This window comes from Podarcis bocagei (assembly GCF_964188305.1).
Source record: "Podarcis bocagei genome assembly, chromosome: 3".
In the NCBI taxonomy this organism is placed as follows: Eukaryota; Metazoa; Chordata; class Lepidosauria; order Squamata; family Lacertidae; genus Podarcis; species Podarcis bocagei.
Genome location: NC_138127.1, coordinates 81,220,971 through 81,235,815, shown reverse-complemented (window position 1 = coordinate 81,235,815; position 14,845 = coordinate 81,220,971). Strand labels below are relative to the sequence as shown.

Sequence of the window (14,845 nt, the reverse complement as noted above, 5' to 3'; positions counted from 1 at the left end):
AAAATGTACAACATATTATTAGAGTGGGACACCAAAGATGAAGAAATAAAGGGGGTAATGACAAGATGGGCAATGGATCTGGGTTACAATATAGAATATGATAAGTGGTTGAAATTATGGACTAGTGGAATGAAGTTCATGGCATGTGTAACACTCAGGGAAAACTTAGAGAAGATGATGTATAGGTGGTATATTACACCAGCAAAACTAGGGAAAATGTACAAAACAGGAAACAAGAACAGCTGGAGGTGTAAAATTAAAGAGGGAAATTTTTTTCACATGTGGTGGACATGCGACGTAATGAAGAAATATTGGGAAAATATTTATAACGAGTTAAAAAAAATACTCAAATACACATTTCCCAAAAGACCAGAAGCATTCCTACTAGGAATAATCGGGGACGAAATCAAAAAGGAGGATAAGGTAATATTTCAGTATGCCACAACCGCCGCCAGATTACTAATTGCCCAAAACTGGAAGAATCAAAACACCCCATTAATTAGAGACTGGCAAACCAAATTATTTGAATTTGTTAACCTTGCAAAAATGACACAGAAAATTAGAAACCAAAAAAATACAAAGTTTATTAACGACTGGAGTAAATTTATGATATATATTGAAGGGAATTACAAAAACCTAAAAACTATAGCAGGTTTGATATAAATCTTACGATGTGCAAATCATTGACAAATACGAGCTGCAGGAAAAACAAACTATGTATATTAAGAAGCCTGAAAGCGGGTGGGATGGAGGTCGGTAGAGGGCAGAGGAATGATTGAAGTGCTTAAAACTATAAAGAAATAAATGCGGGGAATTTGAACTGCTGCTGCTGCTGCTTATAGAGCTGAACTATGTACTGTATTTTGCTTTGTGGTGTTTAAATTGTATTGCTTAACTTTTGATTTGGACTCTGTACCATTTCTACCGTTGGGACCTTTGCAAGTACTTTTAATAATGAATGAGTGAGTGAATGAATGAATGAATGAATGAAATAGATGACAGGCAAACCTCTTTGTGGAGAACGCTCCACAACTGGGGTGCCTGAATCACAAGGGCCCTTTCTTTGCTAGCTGCCTCAGTATAAAGTGGCATTTATTTATTTTCACTGTAAACTGGGGACACAATTTGAATTTTACAACTCAGGCACCAAAAGTTATCTGGCCTGAACAATATCGCTGTGGAGATCTACTGTGCGGTGTTGGGGGCCTCAATCCTGGGCCTGTCCCTGGTGGCCAGAACTTTTCCCAGGCCATACCCGACTGGCCCTGCTTGTGTCCTGGAGCCCCAGTAACAGCCCATGCATCTGCTTGGCCGCAGTAGATGGGTGGCAAGGATGCTAGAATAGATGGACAATTTAGTGTCCACCCAGGCTTGAGGCAACACTTATGATTTTTGCACGGATTAACCCAGGGATGGGGAACCTGTGATCCTTCAGATCAGAGGTAGGGAGCCTATGGCAAGGTAGACAATTTTCTACTGTTTACTTTAAAAAAAAATGCAAACTCATGTTTACAGCTGTTCTTATTTTATCTGTAAGCCGCCTTGAGTCCCTGTTGGGGGGAAAGGCGGGGTATAAATATGATATATGATATAGTATTTGATATGGCCAGGGCATCGACTCCCACCAGCTCCAATTAGTACAATGATCAGGGATCGGAGAGGGGGCCACATCCCTGCTCTAGATGTTGCAGCAGGGCTACAGCTCCCACCATCCTTGACTACTGGCACTGCTGGTTGGGGCTGGGAGTCCAGCAACATCTGGAGGGGTTCAGCTTCGCCCCATCTCTGCACGAAGCGGAAACCTCCAACAACCACAGAGATGGGGGAAGGAGAAGCGGTGAGCACAGCCCTCGCTTCCGGTTTCTTATTCCAATACAGTATGTACCGCCATACGCGAGGGAGCCGGTCTAGCCCCATGCCTCTATGGTAATCCATTCTATGTTCCCATTGACGTAATAAGGATATTTATGCCTCCAGGCGTGTTTTCGTATCCGTCACCCCGAGTACGTCTCACGACTATCTCGAGATGCTCGTTTCTTCCCGGAACATCCGTAACAGCCGCGCGGGTCACCCGGACCGCTTAGGAAGAGGGACATACCTTAGGCAAGATGGCCGCTGCCATGGCGGGTTCACGTGAGGAGGCCGAGGTTGCCGGAGCCGAAGTCGAAGCGAGCGATAGTGGTAACGGGCGCGAGGATCCTGTTTGCGCTGGGTGGGGAACCCCGGTGGTGGAAGGGGGTGGCGATCAGATGTTATAATGGGGGAAGTTACGGGGCGCGTGGATGGGCAGCGATGGAGAAACTCGCTCCTCTTCACCGCCGAAGGGTGGAATGGGGCGAAAGTGCCTGGGATCGAGTACGGTCTTCGCCCCAGTTCCCCGTTCTCTTTGTTTCTACGCTTCATTCTTGCCTTCTACACAGTTCCGTCTTCTTCGCTCTCCCCACTGTTGTATGCTGCTTTCCAGTGCTTCCCCCCCCCCCTCTAAAATATGTTTAGGGGCACTCTCATTTTGACTCAAGAAAATCACCATTATTTAGTTCACATCGGGGAAAATAAATACAGTAAATGGACAGAAGTACAAAAATTCACAAAATGTTTAGGGGTATGCGCCCCCCCAGGAAAAAAAAAGCACTGCTGCTTTCATTTCTGTGCCTAACGCGAACTTGTTATCCAGGATGCCTGAATCTTGATCGCCGTTGCCTTTTCTAAGCTTCCTGGGTTATGTGGTGCAGCAAACAAGAACAAAAACCTACTAGCGTATTTGCAAAGCTAAACAGGGTCGGGTATGGTTTCAAATTGGATCGGGGACCACGTGTTGAGATTCCTGGATTGCAGGGAGTTGGACTAGATGAGCCTTGGGGGGACGCTCAATTCTATGATTTCCCCCTCTCCCTCCCCGAAGATAAGATTGCTATGTATTTACCCTCCCCGCTCTTCATATATCCCTTTTCTATCTCTCTCAGCACACTTGGAGAGACAGCACCAGCCGTGCTGTGGGTAGTGGAAGGAGAAAGAATAGTAGGATGACTTTCTCCTCTGAACAGCAGAGAATAGTAATGAACTTTGCTTTCCCTAATGATGCAGCCATATTATTGCTCTGGTTCATATCGTCATTTTGTGGAAACGGAAATCACTTTGGGAGACAGAATCTGATGACTTGGTTCATTTTTTAGTCTTTCAGATTATTTGTACTATTTTTTATTTTATGTTTTATTACTGATGAAGTTGAAAGCTTTTAGATTTCACACATTTTTTACTGGACAAAAATGGAGCAGCAGTCAAGTGTTGGCTAGGAAAAGTAAGGGTAGTTTCAAATAGAAGATCACCCAGTGTGTTATTGGCTTATATATTGGCCCAATGCCACTGCAGTAGCCAGTGTCAAAGAGATTTAGCCCTTGTTAAAAACTTACTAGCTAGTTCAGGATTGTTTTACGCCTTACAAAATTTTGGTATGAAAGTTGATGGATTGGAACAAGTGAAGACAAATTTGGTGTGTGATTGTGTACTGATCCTGTAACTTAGAATCCAAGAATGGTAGAGTTGGAAGGGACCCCAAGGGCTATCTGTTAAAACCCCTAATTTTTATTCTTTGAGTCTTGTACCCATTTGGGAGTTAAACTCCATGGAACACAATGGGCATTACTCCTTGATAGGTTTGTAAAGGCTCATGCCATCAGACATGCAGTTGTGTTGTACAGACAGTTACCTACACAAAGGAAGGTTTGCTGAGAGGAAATAATTCTGGACTAGGTGGGTCTTTGCTCTGATCCAGCTGGCCTCTTCTCATGTTTTTATATACTTGTGATCTTGAACATGCTTTCTATACAAGTGCTTTATTACTTTATAGCTGAGGCTGGCATCTACTTAAGTGATATCACCTGATGCTTGGCAAATTACAGTCTGTCAAATGGTGATAAGAAATACCTCTACGCTAAGGATAATTGGGATTAAGTGCTTGAAAGCATGTACTGCAATCTAGAAATAATGGTGAAACTCATGAGTTAACTTTGTCCTAGGTCAGGGGATGTTTTTTGGCTGCTGATAAATCGGCATCCTGTTGTGAATTTATTAACTGAGCCAGGAACTGCTTGTACTTGCCAGTATTGAACTTCAGCTGCTGAGGAAATGATTTTATTGTGCTTATGAATATATTTGTGCTGCTCAGCTGCAGTGAGGAAAATAGGCTAATTCTTACAGTCCATTTTTGGGTTGTCACTTTCCACTTTTTTGTGATTTTTTGGTTGGCCCAAATAAAAGTATTACAAACATGAGGACTTAGTAGGTTTTTTTCTTATGGCCCAACACATATTGTTTTTATGCTAATCTTTGTAGATATGCACAGATGCAGGATTAATCTGATGCTCTTTCACTAGAATGAAACCATTTAATATTTTTGAACTGGCAAAATGCTCTGTCCCGCATCACCCTTGAATGTCAAAAGTGGATTAGTGGTTAAATTGGTTTGGTTCTAGTGGCTGGCTAGTGTTAGTCTGCATACTCTGGCCTTCATAGAGATGGATGGGGTCATTCAGTGTTATCAGATGCTAAGCAGTGTTTTTCATGTCTACTTCTGGACAGATTGACAGTGGTCTACACTATTTGAATTTTAGTAGGTACCTTGTAAGCAAGCTTTCACCTTGGGTATTGGAGGGACTTTGTTCCCAGATGATTGACAAGTAAATATCATGACAGGATAATACGGACAATTGATACTTTGTTCTCTGAAAACATAGCATACATAATAGGTCAGGCACATCATGTAGAGTGCTGTGTTACTCAGACTTGCATATGTTGTTGGTAGCCAGAAATTGATGAGAAAATGTTATTGATGGGAGTGGCTGGGGAAACCCAGCCATATGGGCAGGGTATAAATAATACAATTATTATTAATTATTATTACTGCATTGCAGATGTCTGTCAGCCAGTTCACAGACTGAAAGTGCTATCTGCTGTATATTGTGGGAGCAAATTCTGTGCTGTGTGCCAAAGCACATTCTTCTGCCCATCATTTGTGCTGTAGAATGACTGAGGTTTGTATGAGAATTAGAGTTGATTAAACATGAGCTGTGTTTAGTCTTTTCTGAAATGACGTTAGCTAAGGGTTGTGAGGATTTTGATTGGTGGTAGGCCGTGGCTGATGTTGCCATGTATTCAATCTGTCAAAAAACAAGAAAGCTGTACCAAAGTGTGTTGAAAGGTGTTTTGGTTATCTTTTCAACCTGCTTCCCTCTGGGGTTTTCTGAAACTATTGGGTGGGAAGAGCAGTAAGAAAATGTGTCCTAGTAATCTTTTCTCCCTTCCCAATGAACTGCTGGATGTGTTCTTCCCCTTATCAACCACTAACTAACTATAAATTCTTAAGGCCTGATCAACTAAATTCTTACAATATAGATGTAGAGATGTAGTAGCCTTAGCTTTATTCCTTTAAGAGGTATCAGAATAGAAGGGATGGACAATTGCAGCAGAGCAAAGCCTCAGATTATCTTCTCTGTATGGAGAAAATACCAGTGACTGTTTTAATCAAACTAGCACCTAGTGAAATCAGTGGTGCACTTGGCATGTATATGCTGAATTGGCTTGTATCACATGCTTATTTTAATCTATCTTGATTTTGGCATTTCAACACTAGATGTCAGTGTTGTGATTGTAATCTCTTTAAAATAAACCAGAAACACGTTTCCCCCCTCAAATGTTTTGCTCTTACCCAAAACATTATTAATTCCATAATAAAATATTGGGGTTTTGTTGATTCTTCTGCCATGACTTCTGAAATCTTTGTTCTGAAGAGGATTTTGTGTTTGTTTTTATTTTGCTTGATGTGGATCCTCATATTTTCTCAATTTGCTGCAAATCGTTTGTTGCAGATTAGTTACAGCAGGAAGTGGTGACTGGTCCTTTGAATTCCTGTAACTTGGGACAAATTATCCTTGGTTAAAGATGTTGTCCAAGTAGCAAGGAACTGGGCATACTTTCTCTCTGGGTGAATTGCAGTTTAAATCATCATTTAACAGCAAGGAGACAGGCCAATTTCTATTGTCTAATTAAATAAAGGTTCCTGTAGGTAGTTTTTAATGGTGCAAATTTGACCACTAAACAAAATAGCTTACTGGAGAATTACTTGCACTATTGTTTCATTTTTACAATTAGCCACTACATTGCTTTGTTGTATGGTATGTGTTAATTTTGCATGCTTTGCTTTTCTACCTCTAGAGAGAATATCTTTTAAATGTTTCCAAATAGGGCCGTACCTTGGAAATCAAACAGAATTTGTTCCAGAAGTCCTTTCAACTTCCAAAACATTTGGAAACCAAAGTGCGGCTTCTGATTGGCTGCAGAAAGCTCCTGTAGCCAATCGGAAGCCCTGTCGGACGTTTGGCTTCCAAAAATATTTCGCAAACAGTTACTGTTTGCGGTGTTCGGGAGCCAAACCGTTTGGGAACTAAGCTGTTCCAAAAACCAAGGTATGACTGTGGTAGGGCTAGAGAACATCAGACCTGGGGGCCAAATACACAGCCTCTTTTTCTGCCCTTAGGAACGCTCTCCTCCATAACTCTGCTTTGCACCCTAAGCATTTTTGCCTGGTTGGAATGTGCCCTAGAGTTCTGCCTCTTGTTTGGATGGTAGAGAGGGGTGTGGGTAGAAGCCAGCCTTATTGTACAAAGGCAAAACTCACATTCATCGCTCTGCCCACTTTTGCCTGGCATGTGCCCCCAGGAAGCTTGTCTTGTCAAGAGTGGAAGTGGCCTTTGGATAGAAACTCCTGCCATATAGGATATTGCAGCCAAGCAGTTTATGAGGCAAAGTCTGGGAATATAGGAACCCTGAACACTGGAAAACTTTACTTCCTCTTCCCAGAGTTGCTCCATTCTGCTGGCGCAATCGCACCCTCACAAAAACAGAAAGCAAAGAAAACATTACAAAACCCTGTGAGTAACAGATTGAAGCACTTTCTGAGTAGTTGCTGGACAAACTTATTCTTAGGTGAACGTGAAATACCTGGCTGTGTTTGGGTGGTAGGTGGAAGTTTATGTATTAAGAGGTGATCTGATTGGGTCGTCATTTGTGGAGAAAACCCTTCCTTATCTCAGTGTATGTAATAGAGGCATTGGTTCTGTTTAGAGATGAACTTCAGGACTAACACACTTAACTTAGATTGTTTTAACATTAGTCACAGAATCATAGAGGGGCATCTAGTCCAAGTCCCTGCAATGCAGGCTTATTTTTGCCCAGTGTGGGGCTCGAACCCATGACCCTGAGATTAAAAGCCTCATTCTCTTACCAACTGAGCTATCCCACTTATATTGGTATCCTTTAAGGGAAACTTAAAGGGATGCGGGTGGCGCTGTGGGTTAAAGCACAGAGACTAGGGCTTGCCGATCAGAAGGTCGGCGGTTCGAATCCCCGTGACAGGGTGAGCTCCCGTTGCTCGGTCCCTGCTCCTGCCAACCTAGCAGTCCGAAAGCACGTCAAAGTGCAAGTAGATAAATAGGGACCGCTCCAGCGGGAAGGTAAATGGCATTTCCGTGCGGTGCTCTGGTTCGCCAGAAGTGGCTTAGTCATGCTGGCCACATGACCCGGAAGCTGTACGCCGGCTCCCTCAGCCAATAAAGCAAAATGAGTGACGTAACCCCAGAGTCGGTAAAGGTAAAGGGTCAGGGGTCCCTTTACCTTTACCTAAGGGAAACTTGTAATTTACTTGGAGAAAAAAAATCCATTTGAAATATGAAGGGTTGCAGCCAAAGCTCTATAATTGCAACTCTGCAATTGTAGTGGGACTTCGCCTTCCTCTCCTCCTGCTTTGTGCCGCTAAAATCTGCTCAGGGGCTGTGGAGGAACGTCCCCTCCCTCAAATAGAGGTCTCTTTTGTTAGCAGAACAAGACCATTGCATACATGTTCATTGAGTTTGATTTTTCTCCACTCTGCTCTTCTTTTAGGTTCTGAGTGGAGCTCTGGCATTCCAGAGGACAGCTTCTCTTCGGGGGCTGAAGAACTTGATGGCGACGATGAGGATGAGCCTCAGACCCCAGAGACGGAAGCCAAAGATGCAGGAAATGCTGGCTGGGCTGATGCCATGGCAAAAGTGCTCAGTAAGAAAGTTCCCAAGAGTAAGCCCACCATACTGGTTAAAAACAAAGAGCGGGATAAGGAACGAGAGAAGGAAAAGCAGGAGAGGCTGGAGAAGAGGAGAAAGGTAAGGAAGCAGATGCAACACCATGATACCATACATTATGTCCTCCATAAAAGCAGTCCTCCCCTTTAGTATTTATTCACACTTACTCTCAGTAGCCAGATTGCTAAACTTTTGCAGGCAGTGATTTATGAAAGGTCAGTTTGAGAGACGCCTCTGGGTTACTATGAAGCTTGCTGTCAGGGGTTCAGGAGCAGAGGCAAGAGCAAGGGAGGAAACAGAGAGCGAGGGGGAGGAGGCAGAAGAAAAGATGAGTGATGACGACGACCCGAGATCTCCGAGTCTTTCCAGTGAATCAGAAGATTCACAGAAAGGAGCACCAGTGGCCAGGGCAAGGGGGGAGTCTAGGGGGGCACCCCAGGAAGATAGAGCCAGAGGGGACTCAGAGGAGAGCAGTTGGAAATCGGGACCAGCGTCACCGCCAGAGAGCAGGGAAGAGGAAGGGAGCCAGGGATCAAGCACTGGCAGCTCACAACAGGGGGGAGGGCATGAGTCAGGAGTGGCCACACCTCCAACGGGGAGCGAAGAAACGGTCAGACGGAAAGTGGAAGGTTGGGCGCGTGCGCCAAGTTCAAATGCACAGGAAAGTGACGCAGTAGGCAGCCCTGAAAGAGAGCCAGGTCCTAAAGCCCGGCGCAAGGAGACAGGAGGGTCCGGGGGGTCGGCGTCAGAAGAATCCAGGAAGGAAGAGACCCCGGGGGGCAGAGGGACCCAGAGGAGAACAGTCAGGCGGAAAAGGTGGAGCAGGGCTAGGATATTAAGTTGGTGCACAAGGGGCGGAGACTCAGACGGAGCTTCGCCGATCTAGCCATTAGACGTAGAGTTGCACGCAGCAGCTTGAGAATGGAAACTGTAACTCAATAAAGACTTTTACTTAATGATCGCTGGCTAGCGTGATCCTCTGTGAGCTAGGATCTGGAAGCAGCTCTGACACTTGCGCTCTGTGCATATGCTTTGGCTTGTCATGGTAGGATTGCTAGTGTGCTCCAGGGGTAAAAACTAGCAGCCAAACATAAGCAAAGTTATGCTTGTGCAGAAGTTCAAAGCTTGTTGGAGGAGCAAGCTTGCTCCCTAGCTGCTGACCTGGGACCATGCCCGTAATTTACTAAAAGTACCATCTGAATTTAACCTTGGACTGTTGATTCCATCTCAGTTAGCATATTAGCACTGGGAAAACCGAAACTGGAACGAGTTCTGGCAAGTTATCTATGCAGAATGAACATGTCGCTCAAAACAGATGATGCCTACTCACCTTTGCATTGTTGTGTCTCAGAGTCCAGGAAGGAGCAGTCCCCTTCACTCAATAAGCCAACTCTTAAATTAGAATTCAAAGCTGGCCATTGCTTGCTACTGTAGTGGCACTTGGTGATTTAAAGTTATTTATTGTTTGAAGGATGCTGGTTTCCTGGCCCTGCAAATGAGCCAATAATTTGTGTAGTATGTGGTAGCCTGTATTTTAGGACCGGGGCTTGCATGGCTCCTGGTCCTTACGGCTGACAGTGCTCCCTGTGTTAAAGTGTAAAGTTTTGGGAAGCAGTGCTTTTCAGGGAGGTAATAAGACATCCTTAGGTCACCACTGATACACCTGGTGAACAAGGTGCTAGTCTCTTTAGAAAGGCACTTCGGTTTTCCACTCTGTTAATGACAGTGCATCTGGGATAGGGTGGGCTAAAGTTTTAGGGTCTGGTGTTTCACATCTTTTAATGACTGCACAGTGGTGCTGTATAAACTGAACTGATTTATATGGTGTGATTCACTACCCAAGTAAGCCAGGGTACCAAGTAAGCCAGCTGCTCTTACTTGGTATAAATCTAATGAAGCTCTAATGTGTATTGAAATGGCTTCATTTCAATAGCACTGTGTTACCAGACCACGGTGGCTGCTTTACTTACTCCCGATATTTTCGGATGAAAATGTAAGGCTATAATATAGGATCTATTCAGTCACTGTTTGCTCTCTGAATCTGGTTTTATCAGATAAATATGTGGGGTACCACAAATTGGTGGTGTGCTGTTAGTCTATAAACTGATTTGTTCATCATGAGATAAACTTGAAACAGCCTGCCTTTTATTGATTCCATGCTGATGGAAAACTAAAATAGGGTTAGCTGTTTGATCAGAGGCCAGAGCATAGTCATCAAGACATGAATTCATAGCGGTCTGCCTGGAATTATAAAGATAAGAGTTTTCTATAACTTCATAAAAAAAGGCTGTGGGTAATGGAGACTTAGTGTTAAGAGGGTTCAAACAATGTTAACTTGCTGTTCAATTGTTTTAAGAAGCATGACAATCAGTTTTGCTAAAGTAGAGTGCGGGGAAAGGCAGGATAATATACATAGATGTGTACACAAATGTGTTTGTGTGTGTATGAAATTGCTGTCGATAAAGACAGGAACCGTGATTGCGTTTGGTTTTTGTGTCTAAATCAAGAAATCTTTACACATTGAAGTTGGTTTCTTTTTCTCACAAAACATTGGGCTATCTCAAAATATAATAAATCCCAGTCTTAATCTTCATAAGTAAAGTGCTACGTTGTTAAAATAAAGTGGGAAATGTCTCCAGTATTCCGAAAATCATGATAGCGCTCTTTATCTCTAATGAACAAGCTTCTAAATAGTTGCTTTGGAACTGCAGCTAAGACATCTGCATATTGGCATTGAAGCTGCCTGATCTCCCATGTAAAGCATAAACTCCAGTTTTAACTGTATATAATTACTGGAAAACAATTGGTTCATGTTTTATCAAATATACAGTATAACTCTCTAAGTGTTACACATTTAATATAAACTTTTAGCAAGCGGCTATAATTGTGTTAAAGTTGAAGTCTGGCTATATGAAGAAGTTTGATGGCTCTACCCTACTTAAAAATTGTGGCAATTCTTTTATTTTTGAAAAACTAACTGCATTTGTTCTGAGCTATGTCAAACAACTTTAAAAGTGTCTGACAAAATAGCAGATGAACTGAAAAACGTTTTGGCTTCAGTAAGACAGGTGGATTTCAAAACAGACACTGGGAGTTGAGTCTTGGAAGGAAGTATCTTCTCTGTCACTCCTTAAAAGTTGAAGAAAGGTCTGGACAATAGCTAAGCATAGCTATAGTTATGCATTATACTCCAGTTTAAAGTTGTGTGTATTAGTGTATCTAGAAGCTCCTTTGCTTCCAGTGTCTCAGGCTTGGATGGTTGTACCATTGGAATGATTTCCAGTCTCGGAGATTGTTCAAGGTTCCCCATAAAATGCAATAGTCACATATATTGTCAGAGGACTGAGGTTGCTCATTTGCTCCTAAAATATTTAGAGTCTGAATAGAAGGTCACTGTCACTGGGCACCACTGCTTATTTGTGGGCAAACTTACTCAAGTCATTCTTGAAGATCTGTGCTTTTCATCTGTGGTGGCCAGATAGTGCTTCAAACAATCTTAAAGGTAAAGGGACCCCTGACCATTAGGTCCATAACTCTGGGGTTGTGGCGCTCATCTCGCTTTATTGGCCGAGGGAGCCGGAGTACAGCTTCCAGGTCATCTGGCCAGCATGACTAAGCCGCTTCTGGCGAACCAGAGCAGCACACGGAAACACCGTTTACCTTTCTGCCAGAGCGGTACCTATTTATCTACTTGTACTTTGACATGCTTTCGAACTGCTAGGTTGGCAGGAGCAGGGACCGAGCAACAGGAGCTCACCCCATCGCGGGGATTCGAACCGCTGCCCTTCTGATCGGCAAGTCCTAGGCTCTGTGGTTTAACCCACAGCGCCACCCGCGTCCCTCAAACAATCTTGGGAAGGGGGTAATGCCCCACAAGTGAGTTGGGACCTGCATACCCTTCAACTCTAGTTTAGAATTCATTTCATAAGAGGCTATGCTCTAGGTTAACAATTTCAACCTTGCCGATCAGCTTTAAACATTTTGCTTGCCCAGGATAAATGGTTCAAAGTAGGTGTGATGTTGTTTGACTGAGTTTCTTTGTTCTTGGTGAGAACAAATAATCGCCTGCCTGGGTGAGCACCCAAATGTCCAGGTCACACTGCAATTGTTGACTTTGACTGGCAGGAGAACTAAACGCCCAGAACATCCCTGCTCAGGAATCCGCTTGATCCATTGGCTCTAATGTAGTTGGAAAGGTTCACTGGAGAGCCTGTTATGTGAAAATCCACACCACTGCCCTGTTGGGCCTATCGCTTGGCACTAGTTAATTAACTAGATGCTGTTAAGCGTAGTTGTATTCTCCCCATCCTCACCTAACGTCGTCCTACATGATTTATCAACTTGGTTTTCTTAAGAAATATCTATATGTGCATGCTGCATTTTTAAAATGCCTAATGCTCTTTCGCATAACAATATTTATGATGCAGCTTGATAAAAAGCGGGAGTGGGAAATGATGTGCAGAGTGAAGCCAGATGTTGCGAAAGACAGAGAAATGGAGAGAAGCCTTCAGAGAATTGCCACGAGGTAAGAGTGTGTGTTTGGGCTTTTGAAAACAGATCTAAAGGCATGCCTGAGTAATCTGCTTCTAATCAAATTGAACTCTTAAGAAGTGACTCGTGGGAGTCAAATGATTTATACCTAGTTCTGTCTCATACAGTATCAAGTTCAACAAAAGATTTCAGAAGTCTTATGAAAGCTTAAAATTTGGACAAGACTATAACGTGTTAAGTGTTCGCCCAGCAGGAGTTCTGGGCCTGAGCTCATCGTTTTTGTTAATTCCATACTTAGAAAATACACAGATCAATCACTTCTCCCACTCTTTGTATTTCTCTAAAGTGCATTCACCAAAACTCGCTGTTCTTGCGGTCAGATTACTGTCTTGCATTAACCTAGCGTTGCACCACATGGCTCTGGTCTAGCACATAACCAGTGCATTTTCTTGATCATATCAGTGGGCTTGTTTTTGACATCCTTACCTCCACAGAGACTGCTCTAAAAGCTTGCCTCTGAACTTTGCGTAGGTGGGTGTGCGAAGTCATTGGCTGACTCCTCTGGCATGTCCCAAAGCCTAGTGTCACAGTTTTCAGTTTGTTTACAACTTGTTGGTGTTTGGCCGAACTGCTTCAGAGTTCCTATTCCCTTCTGCCATTTTTGCATGCACTGACCCTTAGCAGGAATAAAAGCATTTTGATAATTTTTCCAGTGTGCATATACACACCTGACAGGTTGCATAGACATGCACACAGATACTCGGCCAGTGTGTGCACTCCATGCCAAGAAGAGAGGTTTTGCATGAAGCAAATGCCTTTTCTGTGCTGACTCTGCTTACAGAGCCAAGGTACATGAGCACATTTGGGTTCTTTGGTTTTTCTGTCCTGGAGGAAGATGCGACTTGCGTCTTGACTTAAGGACAGGAGGATGCAGCTAATAATAGCTACTTCTCTCAGACCAAGGGAGATGGTAAAAAAACTCTGCTTGAGATTCTTCTGGAATGTGAGGGAGGCATCCACACTTCTTCCAGTAATTGCTAAAATGTGGGACCAATAACTTTTACTAAGTCTTTTCTCAAACTGGGTGCCACAGAAGGCCACCTGGTTCCCAGAAACGGGGGGAAAGTGAAGAGGCACTAAAACAATAGGGGAGGTGACCCCTACAGTGCACTGAAAATATGCTGCTTATGAATTAAGCCCAGTATTCTTCGAGAACGGTTACCCAGGGGCACTATAAAAGAAGGGGAGGAATCCTGCGCATCCATATAAATAGTTTCAGGAAGAAGACATTTTTATAGGCCATCTGAAAGGTACTGTAAATTACCGAGAATAATTCCACACAACCTACTGGACAAAAGTGTTGGAAATGAGGCTTAGTTCTGTCACAGCAAACGGCACTCAAATCAAAATCACTAACACAAAATGGGCATCAACAGCCTGGTTCATAGGACACTTTGCCAATGGTAGGAATAATCCTTGCTTTTTCATCATTTTTTGTGGCGATGCTGGTCTGTGCGTTTGGTTAAGGCTACAAGCAAGCCTGAAGATAACTGATGCTCGTGAAACTCAAGTAGCATGGGATTGTGATGTCTCTAAATTAGATTTTCCTTAACATGATGCTACTCTCCCAAGTGCAAACTGTAGTGTGGTGTGAAACTGGGCTTAGAATGTTTACTGGGTGCTTGAAGGAGTACACATTGTTGCCGTCACAAATTGTGGGCCAAGGTCTCTTAGCCTTTGGGTCGGTGACTGTGTGCGGTGTCCTTACATTTCACTGTTCTTTGATTTTACGAAAAGTGCATGATTTGGATCCCTTTTGGCTTTTGAATGGTGTCTTAAACTCACTTGCGTTCTGACTTATTACCCTGACTCCTCTTGTCGTTATCTCGTGTGTCTGGTGCAGTGGGGCTGAGGAGACGCTTTATCAAAGCCATGCTACCTAGCAGGTGTGGCAGTGAAACAACAGGTGCCTAACCACTCCTCCTTTCATCTGCCAGGGGCGTCGTTCAGCTATTTAATGCTGTCCGGAAGCATCAACAGAACGTCAGTGAGAAGGTGAAAGAAGCAGGGAGTTCCGAAAGAAAACGGGCAAAATTGATCTCGTCTGTTTCAAAGAGAGACTTTATCAATGTATTGAGAGGAATGGAAGGGACGGAAACAGAGCAAAATGCTGCCAGGAAGACCTTGAAAAGCAAACAGGTAGGCACTACTTCTTGGAGCAGTTGTTCTAATGTGGCAGAGTG

General features: G+C 43.5%; 1 protein-coding gene across 1 annotated transcript in view; it reads left to right on the top strand.

The window, feature by feature from the left end:
- The first annotated feature begins 2,030 nt into the window (after nucleotides 1-2,030).
- Nucleotides 2,031-14,845, top strand: part of RRP15 (ribosomal RNA processing 15 homolog) — a 29,384-nt gene continuing 16,569 nt past the window's right edge. Inside the window, exons 1-4 of the mRNA XM_081186116.1 lie at nucleotides 2,031-2,181; nucleotides 7,936-8,192; nucleotides 12,539-12,636; nucleotides 14,600-14,801. Of these exons, the coding sequence (XP_081042242.1) occupies nucleotides 2,109-2,181; nucleotides 7,936-8,192; nucleotides 12,539-12,636; nucleotides 14,600-14,801 (630 nt within the window). The 5' untranslated portion in view covers nucleotides 2,031-2,108. The remainder of the gene's footprint in view (nucleotides 2,182-7,935; nucleotides 8,193-12,538; nucleotides 12,637-14,599; nucleotides 14,802-14,845) is intronic.